This window comes from Convolutriloba macropyga, chromosome 9 (genome assembly GCF_964194025.1).
Source record: "Convolutriloba macropyga chromosome 9, txConMacr16.3, whole genome shotgun sequence".
NCBI classification, from domain to species: Eukaryota; Metazoa; Xenacoelomorpha; order Acoela; family Convolutidae; genus Convolutriloba; species Convolutriloba macropyga.
Window position 1 is genome coordinate 58467983 of NC_134476.1, and position 23396 is coordinate 58491378.

The 23396-nt window shown below is 35.8% G+C and overlaps 2 protein-coding genes across 5 annotated transcripts in view; both read right to left on the bottom strand.

Annotated features, from left to right (window-relative positions):
* Positions 1-23396, bottom strand: part of LOC142345890 (uncharacterized) — a 268945-nt gene that overhangs the window by 68802 nt on the left and 176747 nt on the right. For all 4 annotated transcript variants that reach the window (XR_012759361.1, XR_012759362.1, XR_012759360.1 and 1 more), the window contains exons 13-14: positions 16928-17770; positions 493-694 (exon numbers count right to left, since the gene is read on the bottom strand). Coding sequence is in view for 1 of the 4 variants with exons in the window: in XM_075398324.1 (XP_075254439.1) it covers positions 493-694; positions 16928-17770 (1045 nt within the window). In the remaining 3 variants the exon portion in view is untranslated. The remainder of the gene's footprint in view (positions 1-492; positions 695-16927; positions 17771-23396) is intronic.
* LOC142345908 (uncharacterized) lies at positions 1326-3776 on the bottom strand. The gene is made up of 3 exons (XM_075398357.1): positions 3484-3776; positions 1998-2092; positions 1326-1350 (listed from the first exon to the last, which is right to left on the bottom strand). Exons 1-3 carry the CDS (start codon positions 3634-3636, stop codon positions 1326-1328), a joined length of 273 nt encoding a protein of 90 aa, XP_075254472.1. The 5' UTR covers positions 3637-3776.

Sequence of the window (23396 nt, forward strand, 5' to 3'; positions counted from 1 at the left end):
TTTAGAAAAAAAATCCGATCCAAAAAATTAAAAAAATAGAAAAACCAATGTGAAATTGCCGCACGTGAACAAAAAACCACTAGCTAGAAAGCGAATTTTTGTTCAAAAACCGTTTTCTCACTCTACTTAAAAATTAGAGCGAAAAAATTTTACGCCGCAAAATCACTCTCTTTTTCGCTCCATTTCCTGTTTCGACGTGACCAAAATCACTACTTCATATTGCCTTCAAAAAGCATGAAAATGTGTGAACAGATCTTAAAAAAAGACAGCGCCCCAATACAATTCAAATTCTTCGAATTGTAAAAACCAAGAGAATATCAATAATAGCCTCAGATATCGCTTCGCGGCTATTCATAACCCTCCACCAATATTCCTCTTTGAGTCGCAAAAAGACAGCGCCCTAATACAATTCAAAATTTTTGAATTGTAAAAAAAGGGGAGCGCCTTAATAATAGCCGTTGGTGCTATTGATCCTTTCTACATGGCCTTTACCTGATCTGTTCATCATTCTGTCTAATCTGTTGGCTGGTGGGTTGCACGTGGGAAGCAGGGTGGGATCTGGAGTGCAGGAGGTTGTCTGAAGTGAGGGAACTGTTGTCTGAACTGGAGGTGGTGTTGGTGGGGTGAGAAGGGGAACCTGTTGACGATGACGGAGACAACAGTATTCCACCTGATACAGGTATAGCGTCATTTCCTGTTAACAAATTTGATCGTCAAGTATAGTTACACATTGAAAAATATAGCCCGCAAAATGCAAATAGAAACAAAAACAAATCCACTAACGTCGGAAGAATTGGTCTCGAATGACAGGCGGCGCGATTTAATCCGGGGCCTAGATAAATTTCTTTTTACGGGTGCAAAAAATTCAGCCCAAGGTAAGATTCGAATCCAAACCTCCTGAGTCCGATTACGTAACCATGACGGATATATTACCCACTCAGCTATCACGGCCTTATAATCACCTCTCTAACAATTGGTTTTGTTTGATCAACAAACTTTATTTCGACGTGCGAGCAATTGAAATCGCTCAAAAACCAAGAAGCGCGTGAAAAAGTACCTTGAGAAGTCAAAGAATGTTCTAGAAGAAACAGGCAAAACGGTCAAGCAAAAAATCTATCTATATATTAATTTTAACTCGAATGCTATGTCACCATGTTTAAGCTCCTAATCTTCACATGTTTTAGCGTCCCTTAAACATGCGGCCTAGAGTTTTGCATGCATTTTGAGCGCTGCGAGGTGGATTCGAACCGGAGTCTGTTGAGTTCGACCAAGGTATAAAAACGTTCGCAAACCACTAGGCTAAATCCCTTGCTGTTAAGCATCTATTATTTCAACGTCGACGGAGAGCCACTGAACACCATGCGCCATATTGTTTTGCATACATTTTGTCAAGGGTCAATGACCCAAAACTTGCCTTTGCCAGAATAGTCTTCGACCGAAAGGCTACCTATGCCGTAAAGTTCAATGACTGATTAGCCGTGGATGCAAAAATAGGTCAATGACTGAAAAGCCACCTATGGCGTAAAGGTCAATGAATGATTAGCCGTGGATGCAAAAATAGGTCATTGACCGAAAAGCTGCCAATGTCTGAAAAGCTGCCAGTGCCAAAAAGGTCAACGACCGAAAACTGCGGAGTCAAAAATAGGTCAATGACTGAAAACCTGCTTATTAAATATTATTCCATCGTCTAAAAATTTGTCACACGAAAACAGACCTTGAATGACATGTGCGATGCATTAAAGATATTGACAGAACAAAGATTCTCAAAGTAAAAGTCGAAGTTTGTCGAAAATTGTCCAGTCGAAAATTGTCCAGTTAAATGTTAAAAAAATGATAAAGAAAATTGAATTACCTAGATAGAAATGCAACCTGGTCATGATTTTAAGTAGCGTTTTTAAATTCTCAACAAAGATTGTTGCGATTTCGTTTCTCTTTCTTTTTCTGTGTCTTTTCTGTCTTTCGTTTTTCTTTTTCTTTGTTTTTCTGTTCTCTTTCGCTCTTTTCGTCTCCCCTCCCTTTCGTTTTCCTTTCTTTCATTTCTGTATTCCTTTTCTGTCTTTTCTCTCTTTTGTCTTTTTCCTTTCCAGCTTTGTTTTCTCTCTTTCTCTCTTGGTTTTCTGTTCTTTTTATCTGTCTTCCTTTTGCTCATTCTTTTTCTCTTTATTCCTCTTCCGCTAGTCTTTAGTTTCTTGTATCTTTTTTCGTTTCCGTTCTTCTCTTCTGCGTTTCTCTTTCTTTTCAGTCGTTCTCTCCTCTGTTGCTTTTTTTTCTGTCTTTCTTTTCTCTCGTGCTTTTCTCTGTTTTTCCTTTCTGTCTTTTTCACTCATGTTTCTTTCTTTTCTCTTTCAATTCGATTTTTGTTGTTTTCGTCTGTCTGTCTATTCTCCTTTCTTCTCTCTCTTTCGATTATCCCTTGCTTTTCATTCTGTATTCTGTGTTTCCTGTCTGTCTTTTTTGTCTTTCTTTTCTCTGTCTTTTGTATTTTTACTCTTCCTTCTTTCTTGTCTCTCTTTCTCTCTTTCGTTTACCTCTTTCTTTTCTGTTGTTTTTTTCTCTTTTCTGTATTTCCTGTCTGTATTTTGTCTTTTCGTTTCTCTGTTTTTATTCTCTTCTTCAGTCTTATTTCTCTTTCATTGTCTGTTTCTTTTCTGTTTTTGTTTTTCTCATTCTTTTTTCTCTTTGCTCCCCTTTTTGTTCTCCGCTTCCCTTTATTTGCTTCAATCTTTTTTCCTTTCTGTTTTTCTTTTTTGCTATTCTCTTTGTTTTCGGTCGTGTTTTTGTTGCTTATTTCTGTGTTTCTTCTCTTGCTTTTATCTTTCGTTTTTCTTTTTCTTTCTGTATTTCCTCTGTCGCTTTTTCCCCCTTTGGCTGTATTTTTCTTTTCTGTATTCCTTTTGTCGTTTCTCTCTTTTGTCTTTTTCTTTTCTGTCTCTCTCTCTTTCTTTTCTGTTCTTTTTATCTGTCTTTCTTTTTCTGATTCTGTTTTGTCTTTGTTCCTCTTCCGCTACTCTTTAGTTTCTCCTATCTTTTTTCCTTTGTTTTTCTTCTCTTTTGCTTTTCTTTTTTTCTGTTGTTCTTTTCTCCGTTTTTTCCCCTTGTGCTTTTCTCTTTTCTGTCTTTTTCTCTCTTCTGTTTCTGTCTTCTCTTTCTACTGGTTTTTTGTTTTCGTCTGTCTGTCTACTCTCTTATTTCGATTATCTCTTTTCTTGCTTTTTCTTCTCTTTTCGGTTTTTCACGTCCGTCTTTTTTGTCTTTATTTTCCATTTTTTGTTTTTTCTTTTCCATCTTTCCTTTCTCGCTTTCTTTTCTGAGTTTTGTTCCTGTCTTTCTTTTCTCACTTGTTTCTTTCTTTTCTCTTTCTATTCGCCTTTCTGCTTTCTTCAGTCTGTCTGTTCTCTTTCTTTTCTCTCTTTAGTTTATCTCTTGCTTTTCTCTCTCTTTGGTGTATTTCCTGCCTGTCTTTTCTGTCTTTCACTTGTCTTTCTTTTCTCTCGCTCCTCTTTTTTTCTGTTCTTCTTTTCTGCGTTTCTTTTCTGTTTCGTTTTTTTTCTGTTCTCTTTCCTTTCTTTTTCTTTTCTGTCTATTCATTTGTCTGTCTTTTCTTTGTTTCGTTTCTCTGTCTTTACTCTTTTTCATTCTTTTTTCCTCTCTTTCTTTTGTCGGTTTCTTGCTTTCTTTCCTTTCTGTTTTTCTCTTTTGCTTTTCTCTTTCTTTTCTGTCGTGCTTTTCTCCGTTGCTGTTTTGTGTCGTTCTTTTTTCTCTTCCTTTCCTCTCTCGTTTTTCTTTTTCTTTCTGTATTTCCTTTTTCGCTCTTTTGTTTTCTCCCCCTCTCTTTGGCTTTTCTTTCCTTCTTTTCTGTCTTTTCTGTTCTATCTTTTTTCTCTTTCTTTCTGTTCTTTTTATCAGTCTTTCTTTTTCTCATTTTTTCTCTTTGTTCCTGTTCCGCTTCTTTTTAGTTTTCTGTCTTGCTTTTCTCTACTGCTTTTCTCTTTCTTTTCTGTCTTTTTCTCCCTTCTGTTTCTTTCTTTTCTGTCTTTTTCTCCCTTCTGTTTCTTTCTTTTCTCTGTCTGTCTGTTTTCTTCTTTCTTTTCTCTCTTTCGTTTATCTCGCTTTTCTGTATTTCTTGTCTGCTATTCCTGTCTTTCATTTGTCTTTTTTTCTCTTTCCTCTTTTTTTCTGTCCTTCTTTCCTGCCTTTCTTTTCTCTCTTTTTTTTCCTCTCTTGCTTTTCTCTCTTTCTTTTCTGTCTTTCGTCTCTTTTTTCTGTTATTCTTTTCTGTTTTTTTTCTACCGTTTTTTTCTTTTCTCTCTTTATTTTCTCTCTCTTTTCTCTTCTGTCTTTTCATTTGTCTGTCTTTTCTTTCTTTCGTTTCTGTCTTTCCTCTCTCTTTCATCTGTCTTTTTCATTTTTCTATTGTCTCTTTCTTTTCTGTCTTCTGTTCTCTATCTATTTTCTCTCCTCCTTTTTTCTGCTTTTTTCTCTTTTCTCTCTTTCCTTTTTCTCTCTTTGTCTTTTTCTCTATATCTTTTCTCCCTTTCCGTTTTTCTTTTTTCTGTGTCTCCTTTCTCGCTTTCGCTTTTTTCTCTCCACCTTTCTCTTTAGTTTTTTTTCTGTATTTCTTTTCTGTCTTCTATTTTTTGTCTTTTTCTTTTCTACATTTCCTTGTTTCTTTTTTTCTTTTTACCTGTCTCTCTTTTTTCTTGACGATGACGGAGACAACAGTATTCCACCTGATACAGGTATAGCGTCATTTCCTGTTAACAAATTTGATCGTCAAGTATAGTTACACATTGAAAAATATAGCCCGCAAAATGCAAATAGAAACAAAAACAAATCCACTAACGTCGGAAGAATTGGTCTCGAATGACAGGCGGCGCGATTTAATCCGGGGCCTAGATAAATTTCTTTTTACGGGTGCAAAAAATTCAGCCCAAGGTAAGATTCGAATCCAAACCTCCTGAGTCCGATTACGTAACCATGACGGATATATTACCCACTCAGCTATCACGGCCTTATAATCACCTCTCTAACAATTGGTTTTGTTTGATCAACAAACTTTATTTCGACGTGCGAGCAATTGAAATCGCTCAAAAACCAAGAAGCGCGTGAAAAAGTACCTTGAGAAGTCAAAGAATGTTCTAGAAGAAACAGGCAAAACGGTCAAGCAAAAAATCTATCTATATATTAATTTTAACTCGAATGCTATGTCACCATGTTTAAGCTCCTAATCTTCACATGTTTTAGCGTCCCTTAAACATGCGGCCTAGAGTTTTGCATGCATTTTGAGCGCTGCGAGGTGGATTCGAACCGGAGTCTGTTGAGTTCGACCAAGGTATAAAAACGTTCGCAAACCACTAGGCTAAATCCCTTGCTGTTAAGCATCTATTATTTCAACGTCGACGGAGAGCCACTGAACACCATGCGCCATATTGTTTTGCATACATTTTGTCAAGGGTCAATGACCCAAAACTTGCCTTTGCCAGAATAGTCTTCGACCGAAAGGCTACCTATGCCGTAAAGTTCAATGACTGATTAGCCGTGGATGCAAAAATAGGTCAATGACTGAAAAGCCACCTATGGCGTAAAGGTCAATGAATGATTAGCCGTGGATGCAAAAATAGGTCATTGACCGAAAAGCTGCCAATGTCTGAAAAGCTGCCAGTGCCAAAAAGGTCAACGACCGAAAACTGCGGAGTCAAAAATAGGTCAATGACTGAAAACCTGCTTATTAAATATTATTCCATCGTCTAAAAATTTGTCACACGAAAACAGACCTTGAATGACATGTGCGATGCATTAAAGATATTGACAGAACAAAGATTCTCAAAGTAAAAGTCGAAGTTTGTCGAAAATTGTCCAGTCGAAAATTGTCCAGTTAAATGTTAAAAAAATGATAAAGAAAATTGAATTACCTAGATAGAAATGCAACCTGGTCATGATTTTAAGTAGCGTTTTTAAATTCTCAACAAAGATTGTTGCGATTTCGTTTCTCTTTCTTTTTCTGTGTCTTTTCTGTCTTTCGTTTTTCTTTTTCTTTGTTTTTCTGTTCTCTTTCGCTCTTTTCGTCTCCCCTCCCTTTCGTTTTCCTTTCTTTCATTTCTGTATTCCTTTTCTGTCTTTTCTCTCTTTTGTCTTTTTCCTTTCCAGCTTTGTTTTCTCTCTTTCTCTCTTGGTTTTCTGTTCTTTTTATCTGTCTTCCTTTTGCTCATTCTTTTTCTCTTTATTCCTCTTCCGCTAGTCTTTAGTTTCTTGTATCTTTTTTCGTTTCCGTTCTTCTCTTCTGCGTTTCTCTTTCTTTTCAGTCGTTCTCTCCTCTGTTGCTTTTTTTTCTGTCTTTCTTTTCTCTCGTGCTTTTCTCTGTTTTTCCTTTCTGTCTTTTTCACTCATGTTTCTTTCTTTTCTCTTTCAATTCGATTTTTGTTGTTTTCGTCTGTCTGTCTATTCTCCTTTCTTCTCTCTCTTTCGATTATCCCTTGCTTTTCATTCTGTATTCTGTGTTTCCTGTCTGTCTTTTTTGTCTTTCTTTTCTCTGTCTTTTGTATTTTTACTCTTCCTTCTTTCTTGTCTCTCTTTCTCTCTTTCGTTTACCTCTTTCTTTTCTGTTGTTTTTTTCTCTTTTCTGTATTTCCTGTCTGTATTTTGTCTTTTCGTTTCTCTGTTTTTATTCTCTTCTTCAGTCTTATTTCTCTTTCATTGTCTGTTTCTTTTCTGTTTTTGTTTTTCTCATTCTTTTTTCTCTTTGCTCCCCTTTTTGTTCTCCGCTTCCCTTTATTTGCTTCAATCTTTTTTCCTTTCTGTTTTTCTTTTTTGCTATTCTCTTTGTTTTCGGTCGTGTTTTTGTTGCTTATTTCTGTGTTTCTTCTCTTGCTTTTATCTTTCGTTTTTCTTTTTCTTTCTGTATTTCCTCTGTCGCTTTTTCCCCCTTTGGCTGTATTTTTCTTTTCTGTATTCCTTTTGTCGTTTCTCTCTTTTGTCTTTTTCTTTTCTGTCTCTCTCTCTTTCTTTTCTGTTCTTTTTATCTGTCTTTCTTTTTCTGATTCTGTTTTGTCTTTGTTCCTCTTCCGCTACTCTTTAGTTTCTCCTATCTTTTTTCCTTTGTTTTTCTTCTCTTTTGCTTTTCTTTTTTTCTGTTGTTCTTTTCTCCGTTTTTTCCCCTTGTGCTTTTCTCTTTTCTGTCTTTTTCTCTCTTCTGTTTCTGTCTTCTCTTTCTACTGGTTTTTTGTTTTCGTCTGTCTGTCTACTCTCTTATTTCGATTATCTCTTTTCTTGCTTTTTCTTCTCTTTTCGGTTTTTCACGTCCGTCTTTTTTGTCTTTATTTTCCATTTTTTGTTTTTTCTTTTCCATCTTTCCTTTCTCGCTTTCTTTTCTGAGTTTTGTTCCTGTCTTTCTTTTCTCACTTGTTTCTTTCTTTTCTCTTTCTATTCGCCTTTCTGCTTTCTTCAGTCTGTCTGTTCTCTTTCTTTTCTCTCTTTAGTTTATCTCTTGCTTTTCTCTCTCTTTGGTGTATTTCCTGCCTGTCTTTTCTGTCTTTCACTTGTCTTTCTTTTCTCTCGCTCCTCTTTTTTTCTGTTCTTCTTTTCTGCGTTTCTTTTCTGTTTCGTTTTTTTTCTGTTCTCTTTCCTTTCTTTTTCTTTTCTGTCTATTCATTTGTCTGTCTTTTCTTTGTTTCGTTTCTCTGTCTTTACTCTTTTTCATTCTTTTTTCCTCTCTTTCTTTTGTCGGTTTCTTGCTTTCTTTCCTTTCTGTTTTTCTCTTTTGCTTTTCTCTTTCTTTTCTGTCGTGCTTTTCTCCGTTGCTGTTTTGTGTCGTTCTTTTTTCTCTTCCTTTCCTCTCTCGTTTTTCTTTTTCTTTCTGTATTTCCTTTTTCGCTCTTTTGTTTTCTCCCCCTCTCTTTGGCTTTTCTTTCCTTCTTTTCTGTCTTTTCTGTTCTATCTTTTTTCTCTTTCTTTCTGTTCTTTTTATCAGTCTTTCTTTTTCTCATTTTTTCTCTTTGTTCCTGTTCCGCTTCTTTTTAGTTTTCTGTCTTGCTTTTCTCTACTGCTTTTCTCTTTCTTTTCTGTCTTTTTCTCCCTTCTGTTTCTTTCTTTTCTGTCTTTTTCTCCCTTCTGTTTCTTTCTTTTCTCTGTCTGTCTGTTTTCTTCTTTCTTTCTTTCGTTTATCTCGCTTTTCTGTATTTCTTGTCTGCTATTCCTGTCTTTCATTTGTCTTTTTTTCTCTTTCCTCTTTTTTTCTGTCCTTCTTTCCTGCCTTTCTTTTCTCTCTTTTTTTTCCTCTCTTGCTTTTCTCTCTTTCTTTTCTGTCTTTCGTCTCTTTTTTCTGTTATTCTTTTCTGTTTTTTTTCTACCGTTTTTTTCTTTTCTCTCTTTATTTTCTCTCTCTTTTCTCTTCTGTCTTTTCATTTGTCTGTCTTTTCTTTCTTTCGTTTCTGTCTTTCCTCTCTCTTTCATCTGTCTTTTTCATTTTTCTATTGTCTCTTTCTTTTCTGTCTTCTGTTCTCTATCTATTTTCTCTCCTCCTTTTTTCTGCTTTTTTCTCTTTTCTCTCTTTCCTTTTTCTCTCTTTGTCTTTTTCTCTATATCTTTTCTCCCTTTCCGTTTTTCTTTTTTCTGTGTCTCCTTTCTCGCTTTCGCTTTTTTCTCTCCACCTTTCTCTTTAGTTTTTTTTCTGTATTTCTTTTCTGTCTTCTATTTTTTGTCTTTTTCTTTTCTACATTTCCTTGTTTCTTTTTTTCTTTTTACCTGTCTCTCTTTTTCTCATTCTTTTTCCTCTTTCGTTCCTCTTTAGCTACTTTTTAGTTTCTCGTTTCTTTCTTCCCATCTTTTCTTTGTTGCTGTTTTCTCTGTTGTCTTTATTTTCTCCCTTGTTTTTCTTTCTCTTTTCTTTTCATTCTTTTCTCCAGTTTTTTTCTGTCAGTCATTTCTCTTCTATCCTTTCTCTCTTTCTATCTTTTTTCGGTTTCATTTCTTTTTTTCTTTCTCTTGCTTTTATATTTCTCTTCTGAGTTTCTTCTGCTTTTTGTTTTTTTCTTCTCTTCCTTCTCTATCTTTGGTTTCTATCTCTTTTCTCTGCATCGTTTCTTTTTCTCTTTCTTTTCTGTTTTTTCTCTCGGCCTTTCTGTCTTGCTTTTCTCTTTCCTCTCTTTTCTCTCGTGCCTTTTCTTTCTGTCTTTTGTCTCTTTTTTTCTGTTCAATTTTTCTGTTCTGTCTTTCTTTTTTCTCCTTTTTTCTCGCTCTCTTTTCTGTTTCCTTTTTTCTGCTTTTCTGCTTTTTAGTGTTCTTGCTTTTCTCTTCTGCGTCTATCTTTCGTTTCTTTCTCTTTTCTCTGTATTGTTTTTTTCTACCGTTTTTTTCTTTTCTCTCTTTATTTTCTCTCTCTTTTCTCTTCTGTCTTTTCATTTGTCTGTCTTTTCTTTCTTTCGTTTCTGTCTTTCCTCTCTCTTTCATCTGTCTTTTTCATTTTTCTATTGTCTCTTTCTTTTCTGTCTTCTGTTCTCTATCTATTTTCTCTCCTCCTTTTTTCTGCTTTTTTCTCTTTTCTCTCTTTCGTTTTTCTCTCTTTGTCTTTTTCTCTATATCTTTTCTCCCTTTCCGTTTTTCTTTTTTCTGTGTCTCCTTTCTCGCTTTCGCTTTTTTCTCTCCACCTTTCTCTTTAGTTTTTTTTTCTGTATTTCTTTTCTGTCTTCTATTTTTTGTCTTTTTCTTTTCTACATTTCCTTGTTTCTTTTTTTCTTTTTACCTGTCTCTCTTTTTCTCATTCTTTTTCCTCTTTCGTTCCTCTTTAGCTACTTTTTAGTTTCTCGTTTCTTTCTTCCCATCTTTTCTTTGTTGCTGTTTTCTCTGTTGTCTTTCTTTTCTCCCTTGTTTTTCTTTCTCTTTTCTTTTCATTCTTTTCTCCAGTTTTTTTCTGTCAGTCATTTCTCTTCTATCTTTTCTCTCTTTCGTTTATCTCTTGTTTTCTGTCTTGCTTCTCTCTCTTTTCAGTATTTCCTGTCTGTCTGTCTTTTGTCCTCTTTTTGTCTTTTTCTCTTCCGTCTTTCTTTTCTCGCTTTCTTTTCATTTTTCTGCCTTTCGCCCTTTCGACCAGTTTCGTTCTTCTCTCTCGTTTCTCTCTTCAATTTCTTGTCCTTTCTCAATTTTCTCCCTTCTCTCTCGCTTCTCTTTTTTTCTGTCTTTCGTTGCGGTCTTCCTTTTGCTTTCTCTTTTTTCCTGTCCTTCTTTTCTGCCTTTCTTTTTTTCGTTTCTTTTTTCTCTCTCTCGCTTTTCTCTCTTTCTTTTCTCTCTTGCTTTTCTCTCTCTCTCTCTCTCTCTCTCTTTTCTTTCTTTTCTCTCTTTTTTGTTTCTTTTTTCTGTTCTCTTTTCTCCTCTTCTGCCTTTCTTTGATCTTTTTTTCTCGCTCTCCTTTCTGTTTTTCTCTTTTTTTCTGCCTTTCTGCTTTTTGTTGTCTTGCTTTTCTCTTCTCTCACTATCTTTCGTTTCTTTCTCTTTCCTCTGTATTGTTTCTTTTTCTCTTTTTTTCTGTCGTTTTTCTCCATTTTTATCCTGTTTTTCTCTTCGTTTTCTCTTCCTTTTCTGGTTTGCTTTTCTCGCTTTGTTTTCTCTACCTTTTGTAATTTTTTTAGTTTCTCTCTTCTCTCTTTTTTGTTTTTTTTTTCCTGTCTTTTTTCTCTCCTCTCTCTCTCTCTCTCTCTTTCCTTTCTCTTTTCTGTCTCTCTTATTTTTCGCTTCTTTCGTTCTTTTCGCTTTGTTTTCTCTTTTCCTTCTGTCTTTCTCTTGATCGCTTTCTTTTCTCCTCTTTTCTGTTCTCTCTTGTTTGTTTTCTCTTTTATTTTCTACTTTCTGCCTTTCTTCTGTTTCGTTTCTTTGTTTTTGTCATTGTGTTTTGTTCATTCTGTTTTGCCTTTCTATCTAATCTTTCATTCTTCTGTTCTTCTTTCGTTATTTTCTTCATTTTTTCGGTTTTTTCGGTTTCATTTCTTTTTTTCTTTCTCTTGCTTTTATATTTCTCTTCTGAGTTTCTTCTGCTTTTTGTTTTTTTCTTCTCTTCCTTCTCTATCTTTGGTTTCTATCTCTTTTCTCTGCATCGTTTCTTTTTCTCTTTCTTTTCTGTTTTTTCTCTCGGCCTTTCTGTCTTGCTTTTCTCTTTCCTCTCTTTTCTCTCGTGCCTTTTCTTTCTGTCTTTTGTCTCTTTTTTTTCTGTTCAATTTTTCTGTTCTGTCTTTCTTTTTTCTCCATTTTTCTCGCTCTCTTTTCTGTTTCCTTTTTTCTGCTTTTTAGTGTTCTTGCTTTTCTCTTCTGCGTCTATCTTTCGTTTCTTTCTCTTTTCTCTGTATTGTTTCCTCTTGTTTCTTTTGTCTTTTCTCTCTCCATTTGTATCTTTATTTTCTCTTCTTTTTCTTTTCTCCTTCTCCGAATTGCTTTTCTCGCTTCGTTATCTCTTTTTATCTTCTTTGTATTTTTTTAAGTTTTTGTCTTTTCTTTTTTCTGTCTTTTTTCTCCATTTGTATCCTGTTTTTCTCTTCGTTTTCTTTTCTCATTTTCTGGTTTGCTTTTCTCGCTTTCTTTTCTCTACCTTTTGTATTTTTTTTGTTTCTCTTTTTTGTTTTTTTTTTCAGTCTTTTTTCTCTCCTCTCTCTCTTTCTCTCTCTCTCTCTCTCTCTCTCTCTCTCTCTCTCTCTTTCCTTTCTCTTTTCTGTCTCTCTTATTTTTCGCTTCTTTCTTTCTTTTCACTTTTTTTTCTTTTTTCCTTCTGTCTTTCTCTTGATCTCTTTCTTTTCTCCTCTTTTCTGTTCTCTTTTGTTTGTTTTCTCTTTTATTTTCTTCTTTCTGCCTTTCTTTGTTTCTTTGACTTTTTCATTGTGTTTTGTTCATTCTGTTTTGCCTTTCTTTCTAATCTTTCTTTCTGTTCTTCTTTTTCGTTTTTTTCTTCATTTTTTCGGTTTTTTTCGGTTTTCTTTCCTTTTTTTCTTTCTCTTGCTTTTCTATTTCTTTTCTGAGTTTCTTCTGCCTTTTGTTTTTTTCTTCTCTTCCTTCTCTATCATTGGTTTCTGTCTCTTTTCTCTGCATCGTTTCTTTTTCTCGTTCTTTTCTGTTTTTTCTCTCTGCCTTTCTGTCTTGCTTTTCTCTCTTTCCTCTCTTTTCTCTCGCGCCTTTTTTTCCTTTCTGTCTTTTGTCTCTTTTTTTCTGTTCAATTTTTCTCTTCTGCCTTTCATTTTTTTCCTTTTTTCTCGCGCTCTTTTCTGTTTCCTTTTTTCTACTTTTCTTCTGCTTTTTAGTGTTCTTTCTTTCTCTTTTCTCTGTATTGTTTCCTCTTGTTTCTTTTGTCTTTTCTCTCTCCATTTGTATCTTTATTCTCTCTTCTTTTTCTTTTCTCCTTCTCCGAATTGCTTTTCTCGCTTCGTTATCTCTTTTTATCTTCTTTGTATTTTTTTAAGTTTTTGTCTTTTCTTTTTTCTGTCTTTTTTCTCCATTTGTATCCTGTTTTTCTCTTCGTTTTCTTTTCTCATTTTCTGGTTTGCTTTTCTCGCTTTCTTTTCTCTACTTTTTGTATTTTTTTTGTTTCTCTTTTTTGTTTTTTTTTTCAGTCTTTTTTCTCTCCTCTCTCTTTCTCTCTCTCTCTCTCTCTCTCTCTCTCTCTCTCTCTCTCTCTCTTTCCTTTCTCTTTTCTGTCTCTCTTATTTTTCGCTTCTTTCTTTCTTTTCACTTTGTTTTCTCTTTTCCTTCTGTCTTTCTCTTGATCTTTCTTTTCTCCTCTTTTCTGTTCTCTTTTGTTTGTTTTCTCTTTTATTTTCTTCTTTCTGCCTTTCTTTTTTGTTTCTTTGACTTTTTCATTGTGTTTCGTTCATTCTGTTTTGCCTTTCTTTCTAATCTTTCTTTCTTCTGTTCTTCTTTTTCGTTTTTTTCTTCATTTTTTCGGTTTTTTTCGGTTTCCTTTCCTTTTTTTCTTTCTCTTGCTCTTCTATTTCTCTTCTGAATTTCTTCTGCCTTTTGTTTTTTTCTTCTCTTTCTTCTCTATCTTTGGTTTCTATCTCTTTTCTCTGCATCGTTTCTTTTTCTCTTTCTTTTCTGTTTTTCTCTCGGCCTTTCTCTTGCTTCTCTTTCCTCTCTTTTCTCTCGTGCCTTTTCTTTCTGTCTTTTGTCTCTTTTTTTCTGTTCAATTTTTCTGTTCTGTCTTTTTTTTCTCCTTTTTTCTCGCTCTCTTTTCTGTTTCCTTTTTTCTGCTTTTCTGCTTTTTAGTGTTCTTGCTTTTCTCTTCTGTGTCTATCTTTCGTTTCTTTCTCTTTTCTCTGTATTGTTTCCTCTTGTTTCTCTTGTCTTTTTTCTCTCCTTTTGTATCTTTATTTTCTCTTCTTTTTTTCTCCTTCGATTTGCTTTTCTCGCTTCGTTATCTCTCTTTATCTTCTTTGTATTTTTCTTAAGTTTTTGTCTTCTCTTTTTTCCGTTTTTTTTCTGTCTTTTTGCTTTCCTTTCAGTTTTTCCTTTCTTTTGCTTTTCTCTTTCTGTTCTGAGTTGCTTCGGCTTTTTTTTCTGTTTCTTCGTTCTCTATCTTTCGTTTCTCTCTCTTTTCTCTATCGTTTCTTTTTCTCTTCTTTCGCTTTCTTTTCTCTTTTCTTTTCGTCTATCTTTTTTATTTTCTTCTTTGCTCTTTCTTTGCTGTCTTTCTTTTCTCTTTCTTTTCTCTCTTGGTTTTCTCTCGTCTTTCTTTTCTGTATTTCCTTGCTCTTCCCTCTTTATTTTCGCTTTTGCCTTTCTGCTTTTTTTCTTTTGCTGCCTTCCTTCTCTTTCGTTTCAATACTTTGTCCTTTTTTTCCCTTTTTCACCTTCTATTCTCTGTTTTTCTGTTATTTTTGTTTTTTACCTTTCTCTCCCATTCTTCTCTTTCGTTCCTCTTTTAGGTTTTGTCTTAAATTTTTTTGTTATTATCTCTTTCCGTTCTGTTTTTTCTTCATCTCTTGCTTTTCTCTTTCTTGTCAGCCCTTCTTCTTCGTTTTCTCTTTTTTTCTGTCTTGCTTTTCACTTTCTTTTCTGGCCTTTTTTCCGTTCTTCTTTTCTCTTTCTTTTTTCATTTTTTGTTTTTCTAAGCCCTTCTTTTTTCTATTGTTTTCTTCTTATCTCCCTATTTTCTCTTTTCCTTTTTTTGCTTTTCATTTCTTTATTTTTGTCTTCCGTTTCTCAATTTCTTCTCTCTCTCTCTCTCTCTCTTTACTCTCTTTTTTTCCCTCTTTCTTTTCTGTCTTGGATTTCTTTTTTCGTTTCTTTTTCTCTTTTCCCACTTTCATTTGTCGTTTTTTGTGTTTCGTTTCTCTGTCTTTTCTCTTCTGTTCTGTTTTTTTCTATTATCTCTCTTTTTTTCTCTTTTGTTTATCCCTTTCTTGTTCTTTTGTTTATCCCTTCCGTCGACGGCAGTAAACAGAAAAATACAAAAATCTCAAGTCAAAATTATTTCATTTCTCAAGAAAAAAAGATTGTCGCAATTATTATGTATTATGTCCAAAATGGAATACTTCAAAATGAGGAAAAAGAAACCAGAGCCAGCAGATTGCAGGAAAATAGCCGCTGTAGACTCGCTTCACGCATACTGGGATTGAAACAGAAACAAAAAGAGAAAAATTGACAGAATTTTTTTCTAAATTTCAAAAACAGTTCTAATTCAATGAGCAGTTTCAGTTAGATTCTTAACCTATACTTAATTCAGCTAAATGAAAACTTTTAAGTTTAATACTAATGTCAGCTATCAGTCGCTCTAATGAACTTTGATAACGTAATGCACTATGACTTAATGACCGGGCCTTATCGGTTTATCCCGCTCTTTTAATTTTGCTCTTTTGACATTGACCGTATTCCCTACATTGCGTGAAAATCGTGACTTGTGTAAAACGATAAAAGGTGATCAAAAAGTAAAGCGAACTAAAAAAAAACATAACAGGACAAGCACTGAAGTACAATTCAAAGAATTTCCATTGAGTAAACAGAAAACTAGACCTAGAACGGATTAAAAATGAATTGGGGAAAACCTTTCTTAAAAAATCAGATCAAAAAGTTTTAAAAAAAGAAAATCAATGTCAAAATGCCGCATGTCAACAAAACACCACTAGCGAGAAAGCGAGTTTTTGTTCAAACACCGTTTTCTCGCTCTACTTTAAAACTAGAGTAAAAAATTTCACGCCGCAAAATCACTCGTTTTTCGCTCCACTTAATGTTTCGTTGTGACCAAAATCACTAGTCAAATTTGACTTCAAAAATCATTAAAATGTTTAGAGATCTTTAAAAATAAAAACCGACAGAGCCCCAATACAATTCAAATTCTTTGAACTGTAAAAAGAGCGCCTAAATAATAGCCGTTGAGAGGCTGGCGGCGGCTATTAATCAGCAGAACTTCTCGATTATTATTCTAGGAAAACTATTACAAATTCTTCTCCATTAGTGAGCTACCCAATGCCGGTCACAGAAACGCTAAACAGTAAACAACCGACTAACGCCTGGAGAGTTGACTTTCGAGCGGATGGCTCAGTAGCCAGCTACGACTTACGGATGCTAGCATTAGGGGTAATATGAGATGGCGGAGGAGAGCAAGGTCAAGCAATAGAGGATAGGGTTGGGATGCTCGATTATAGGGGGTTTAAAACAGCAGATGGAGGAGGTTTGGCGGTGTGAGTGCAAAAGGGGGCTGGGGGGTTATGTTTGAGGCGGTCAAACTTTTTGGGTTAAGAACAGCCCTTCACACAATGAAGTTGTCTCCTGAAAACATATTTGGTGAATCGTAAGACACTAGCAAGGCGTAATGCCCTCCGGGCTTTATCTGTTTCTCTTTTCTGAGGACAAAAGGTATTAGACGAAAAACTGGTCAAACAAAAAATTGCAGAGAAAAGACCACAGGGCTATTATAATAGCTACAATTTTCAATTGAAAGTTAAAATATAAAGAGGTGAAGAATGAAAAACCGGAAAAATTACTAATTCTAAAAATTTATTTTAAAAACTGCCAAGTATAACCTTGAACTGTTAACTTATAGTATCAATACCCCTATAACAGCTCTACGGTGAACTGCCAGAAGCTTAATTAAGAAAAAAATACTTAAAAAGAGAAAATGGGCCAAAATGCGAATAAAATAACCACTAAAATTTATCGAACTACTTAAAATTATTATCTATAGAACGGTAGGATCGCCTTAAAACAAAAAAAAATCAACCAAAAACCCTCCAGATACTCTATTGGAAGACGATAACAAAGCCTGCTGAAAAAAGCGTCCAACAGAGCAAAATGGTTAAAATAGCTCAAAATTTTCAAAAGGCTTCTAAACTCACCAATACTAGTTTAGTTAATTGAGACAAATTTCTTTATCCTCGCTCGCTGTAGCAAAAAATTAAGCAAAAACCCGCTCGATAAATTTAATTTCCTCTCTGCTTTTGACTTTTGTTCCGCCAACTGACTTCCTCTAAAACGCATCCTCTAATATAGAAGTCACAAGCAAAATAGATCAATATGACCGCGAGTCGTAAAAAGACAATAGCCTAAATAATAGGCGGTGAGAGGCTGATGGCGGCTATCAACAATCATAACATCCATGTCATATACATTGACGATCCGAAAACTGGTCACCTTCACACATATGCCGCAAAAATGTTCGTCCGTTAATAATAGAGCGAGCAAATCACTTGGTCTAATTCAAAGACAACGGTAGACGTCCTAACCGCAAAAATTGCTCTAAAATGCCAGGGGAGTGTTCGACTACAGTTGCTTGAGGGGGATAAAATCCTTCTGAACTCAGCTGCTAAAAAGTGTGAAGATTAGCAGAAATTAAAGGATCAAGAGCAAAAAGTCATTCAGAAAAATAGAAAAACAATTTGGTAATGCGAAAAAGATTACAGTCTAGCTAGCAAATTAAGAACATACAAGTCAAACATTTCTTGCAAAAACATTATGTTCGTACTATTTGTCTGCTCGTGACGCACTCTTAGGTCATCATCATGTAGACGTAGATCATTATTTTCTAACTCTGTAACATCGCTACCATCTTTACGAGGTCCAAATTCCATCAGAGATTTTGGAATTGACTCTTGCGGTTGATTTTGTTGCTGCGGCTGCAAACTCATTGGAGGCTGGGGAAAATTGTCTGAAATAGCCGGATGGTTATCAATTTGTGACACAGAACTTCCACTGTGTCTATGAGAATCCGGCGTAATCTGGTATGGCCTCTGGAATTTGTGATTATACGGTGGTCTATATGGATCATAGGATGCGGCTAATGTTGAAGTTTCACTTTCCTGGCGCCTTGAGAAGTTCTGATAGTTATCTGAATTCTGGTTTGGAATACGATGTCCAAAATTATGAACTGGTTCTCGAGTTGGGGGTCTCGGTTCATTTCCACTTCGCCTGACATCATTTCGATAAAATTGTGAGTTTCCCTCACCACTACTAGGGTTATTGCCTCTCCGTCGTCGTTCCATTGAGCTGTTATTGGGATTTTCATCTATATTGAAAGACTTCTGGTTATGGTTCGCAACCTGGGATCTTTTTGGTCCTCTTGGAAGCGTTGCAGCAGCGTAGTCCATAACTTTTTGGGATTCTCCCCCCATATTTCTCCCCGGCGGTCTATTCATAAATTGGTCTTCGTTGTTCATGGTTCTGCCGTTAATTGTGGAGTACGGATGACCCATTCCCATTGCGTTTACATCATCACTTCGATTCTGTTCAGAATTATCAAATGATCCTCGACGTCTTATATTTGGAGGTCGTCCCTGTTGGTGCGGCTGAGGGTGTACTGGTGGCTGTCCTGAAAAAAAAACGCTCATTATATTGACACGTTTTCCATTTATTCACTAATTATATCAATCTGCTAAAACTTTATAAATATACTGCCCAAAACGAAACTTCATAAGTACCTACCTTCTAAAATTCAAATTCGCACATAGAGATTAAGCATTGGCGGGTAATTAAGACTATTTATTACATCGATTCACTAGAAATTAAATAGTCAATTTCAGATAAACTGAATGAGGGTAGCAGTGATGACCCTACCATTTATTAGTGATCATCATTTACTACTGATTTGCCATTAGGTATTGAAGTAGTTAGGTACTGAAGTGACCCTACCATTTACCACTGATCATACTACTGATTTGCCATTAAGTATTGAAGTAGTTTCATTTTAAAGTTTTGGGGCATGACAATGGTCATGATGCCTTATGCAACAATTGTGGGAAACATGTTTGGCAAATACTTGTTGGCTCTGTGGTGTTACGCATATCTGCTCCACCTGTCTGGGAGTGGAATGTGGAAGTGTAAATCATGGTAGGATTGCGAGAATGCGAACATATAAAGTCTGCTGAAAAACATTATGCCGCGATTTCAAAAGATGGAAGAAGACATATCAGAGATGAAAGTGGCCCTGAACAAAACAACGAAATCGGATGAAGTATTTATGGTCGAACAACCAACCGAAGCGAGCTATGCAGATGCTATCAAGCGAAATCTGACTTCTACGCAGGTCTCCACATTTTTGAGGCAAGAGGAGCAGAGTCGCATCTCAGTAAAGTGATCGTGGGAAAAACAGGAAAGTAGTTAGCCAACTGGACGTTGTCAAGGTTAAAGCTACCGATTCTGTGTTGAAGGGCGTTCCCACCAAAGAATATGCAGCGAGACGTCATTATTTTATCAGCCGTATGTCAACAGAAATGTCTGTTGAAGATGTAATGCAGTACTGTGAAAGCAAAGATCTACATCCCAAAAATTGTATGGAGTTGCCTAGCCGACGTGAGGACATAAAATCATTCCAAAGTAGTTCGGAAAATAGGAGTCAGTTGTCTGAAGACTCAGATATATGGCCTGAAAATATCATTATCAGAAGATATTTCTTGAATGAAGAAGAAAGAACATGGTTAAGAAAATCTGGTCAAGTTTTTGTATCTTGACTAAGTAAGATATACGAATTGTTTTATGGAATGCGCGATCGATCACGTCGAAGGAAAAAATTATTCAGTCCACTATTATTGGCCATGAGTTGAGTGCGTTTTTAACTGGTTAACGGAGGACACGAAATATCGTGCTGTTCTATGTAGTCCTTCTGGTTTTAATTTCATTACATGCAATCGACCGACAAGAGGTGGCGGCCTTATCTTGTTTTATAGTAGAATTTTTGACGGAAGTGTGTTGCAAAAAATGTTTTATAGCATGTTTCGAATTTTTAGTAGTATAGTTTGCTTTAAACAGAACAACAGACACGTGGCAATCATAGCAGTAAATCGTATTCCTGACACTGCGGTTAAAAATTTCTTAGATGAGTTGTCTCGTATTTTAAACTTTTACAGCACAAATACGAAGACGTTATCTGTTTGGGTGATTTTAATATCGCAGCTAATAAAGCAACAGCGAATTTCAAGCTCCTGAATGCTCTTATGAATCAGTCGCTTTTATCAATGATTGACACAGAGGCAACTCACAGTTCAGGCAATTCCCTTGACTTAGTTTTTGCTGGTGATCAAAAAATTAGTTGACAGAGAAACGTCAGAACCTACCATCAGATCATTACTGCCTTATTCTTGAGCACCAGATAGTGATCAAAAAATTAGCTTGACAGAGAAACTTTAAAACCTACCATCAGATCATTACTGCCTAATTCTTTAGCACCAGATAGCTGTGCAAACTTTTAGTAAAAGCGCCACGAGCCGTTCTCGGATATGGAAAAATTGTGATTTAAATTGCTTCTTTGAGATTGTCTCAATTTTCTTTACCGCCAAAATTGAAATTGTGATTAGTCTTTCTTCTAAACTTTGTGGTCTGGTTTAACTGATTGTGCATTTGAAACTTTTGAAAACAGCGTGTTGGAAAATCTTGATAGTTATGCCCCTAAGAAGATGGGCCAATTTGTAACTGAAAGACCAAAGTATTTTGACCACGAATGTACTGCAGCAGAAAGTACAGAGCGTAAATTTGAACGAATTTTAAAGAAGCCTAATACTACAGAGAGCCAAGTAAAATATGAGTCTAGTGTTGAACTTTAAGAACAATTACTGGTATCCAAGAGGAACAGTTATCTTAATACGACACTAAATAGCAGACATGCAAAAATGAGCCTCGGCTCAATTTGGAAGCACAAGCCAATAGTTTATCGTGATCGAAAGAATGATATTTGTCCTGGGCAATGATTTTAACTACTTTTTCAAAGATAAAGTTGCAATGATTGAAAGTTCTATTGTAACTTCAAATCAATCGAATGTTGAATACTTTTCTCCCTCTGAATGAACTTGGACTGAGTTTTCGTTGATCAATTCCAAAAAGCTCCTCGATACAGTTGGATCAATATCGCTCTCTTGTGCACCTCAAGATATTATTCCAACTCCTGTTTTCAAAGATTTATCTCAAAGAAAAAGTATGATGTTTGTGGAATTAGTAAACTCTGTTATGTCTACCGGTGTGTTTCCCAGCTTCCTTAAATCAGCAGTTATTTACCGCTTTTAAAGAAAAATTTAAACGCCAAATTTTTAAGCAGTCATCTCCGCGTTGCAAATATCAAATTCTAACAAAAGTGCTGCAGAAAATTTTTGACTACCAGCTCTCGGAGTATTTAAACCTAAATGATCTGTACCCGTACTACCAATCGACATACAGAAAACAACATTCTACAGAAAGCAGCTTGTTGTATATAACTAACTTTATTAGACAAAAGTGAGACGAGAACAAGAATGTTTTATTAAATGATATGCCTAGATTTTAGTGCAGCGTTCGACACTGTTGATCATACTATTTTGCTATCTATTCTCGAAAAGCGACTAGGTTTGAGGGAAACAGTTTTACACTTCTGTAAAACTTATTTGAAACACCGGACAACAAAGGTGATGATTAATGAAACTCTCTCAGATCAAATAGAAGTGAACGTTGGAGTACCTCAAGGATCAAGACCATCTTTCGGGACATAGCAGAGCCTGTGTTGTCTGGAACAAACATGTAATGTAGTCACTCTTTACCGTTCAGCTCTGCGATAACAGTTGCAACACTACTCTGTGATGTTATTTCTGTGACGATCACTACATCTATCTTGTCTGGACCATACACCGTGTTTCTTACTAAGTGGTCTTCCCTTCAGATACTAATTGTGCGCAGAGATCACACACAGTTTTTTCGTCCACTACCAACCGCCTTTCAATCACACAGTGTAGCATTCATCTCAAGTTCACTCACGCAATAACCCTACTAACCCTGCTTTTGCTTGCTGATAGTCACAGAGCATTTAAGTTGATGCGCTTGTTGAGCTCCAAAGAGACTTTTATTTGAGGTCTAGCCAATTTACTACTCAATAGTCATCATCATCTGCTCGTCTCGATTTCACTTGCGGTACTCTGTTCAACTTTTGAATCAGATAACATCTTTTGTCGATTGGAGACATTCTCACAGTTAGAAGTCAGGAGACATGACTTCAAGAGCCATTTTTTAACAGGGACCCACTGACAACCACTTTTGCTCCCTTCTTTCAAGGGCGCTATTCCAAGCTCTGCCTCAACTCCTTCATATCAGGCTCTTACCTGCGCTGATGAGTATCGGACTGACAAGGAATTCACAGCAAACTTGTTTGGAGTCCGGGGTGGCTTGTTTAGGGCACAATCCTCAGACTATCCGCTTAGCTCACTTCCACTACCTGAGCTAGCGGTAGTTACCCCGGGGCACCACGTGGAGGTTACGGATGACATCTACACCCTGAGTTACTACCCCTCCTCAAAAAACATTCGCCTCAGCTTCGTCCTTCCATGTTCCCCATGGTAGCACAAAGGTCTTGATGTTCTTCTTGAGGCTTTTTAGTGCCCTAAGCACTGTTCCAAAGCTAATGACTTAGAGATGACGACCGAAATGTTACTCAAGGAGACATGAGGTTCACGGGAACAAACTCCTCAGAGCGAGACCCCAGATGGTCTTCATGGCTTGGAATTCATTCCAAGGTCTGATGACTAAATATCTGAGGCTTCGGCCAAAGGAGAGGTGCACCTCAAGGATCAATATTGGATTCGAAGTTATTCTCGTTTTATTTACTCCATCTTTTTGACATTATCGTCAAATTGGATGTGACTTATCACTTTTACACTGACGACAGTCAATTTTTATTCGATTTTACTGTTTACGATTTGCAAAAGGTAAATCGAGTAATGAATGTAGTACAAAGCACTTTAAATCTCCTCAGATAAAAGTTGAATCCAGAGAAGACTGAGTCTATACTTTTTCCTTGCGAGAATACTTTTTCCTTGCGAGAAAAGAAATCACTGCTTTCAATCAGAATATAGCAGCCAGTGGCTCGGTGAAAGTACTTGGATTTGAGTTGGATTAAAAAAATAACATCCGAGAAGCAAGTGAATAAAGTTCGTGGGCGATCATTTTTGAAGATTTGAAAGTTGTATTCCATTTAAATATCTAAACATACCCGGCAGATTGCCGGAAAATAGCCGCCGTTGATTCCAATAAGCATGATTGGGATTGAAATAACAGAAGACATTGAAAAAGAAAAATTTTTGTACAAAAACATTTTTTTAAGTCCGATTTATTTTGAAGGCATTTCGTAGTTGAACATACTTCGGTTTCTTAGAGAGAGGCTACAGGGGCTCCTATCAATAACAATAAGCATTAGAGATGGTAAATAAGACTCATAGGAACGACGTTCAAATAGCGGGCATCTAAAATTGGGCTTTATGGGTTTATCCCGTTTCTACTTCTGACTTCACTTTTTTATACTGACTCTGTTCATTTTGAATTGCTTTGCTGCGCAACTGATGTTCAAAATCACTTTTAGCAGAATGAGAGAAGAGAAACTAGCCTAGAAAAGTCAAAAAGATTTGACGCAAAATGTTGAAAAGGCGGCAAAATGAGGTAAAGCGAAACATTTTTTTATTCGACGAAGTAAAAAAACATAGCAGGACAAGTCCTGACGTACAATTCAAAGAAATTTCATTGACTAAAAGGTAAAACTAGACCTAGAACGGACTATGAATGGATTGGAAAAACCATTTAGAAAAAAATCCGATCCAAAAAATCGAAAAAAACACTAAAAATCAAAGTGAAATTGCCGCATGTGAACAAAAAACCACTACCGATAAAGCGAATTTTTGTTCAAACGCCGTATTCTTACTCTACTTTAAAATTAGAGCGAAAAATTTCACGCCGCAAAACCACTCGCTTTTTCGCTCTACTTCCTGTTTCGGCGTGACCAAAATCACTACTTCAATTTGACTTCAAAAAACATGAAAATGTGTGAACAGATCTTAAAAAAAACATAGCCAGAAGAATTCCGGAAGCGACTCGAAGCGTAAAAACTTGACAAAAACCCTAATTGCAGCTACAACCATTACCTTTTTTAATAAACCATGAACTTATTGCCCCCCCCCCTCCTCCCCCCGGTCTGATCTAAAAATTGGTGAAAT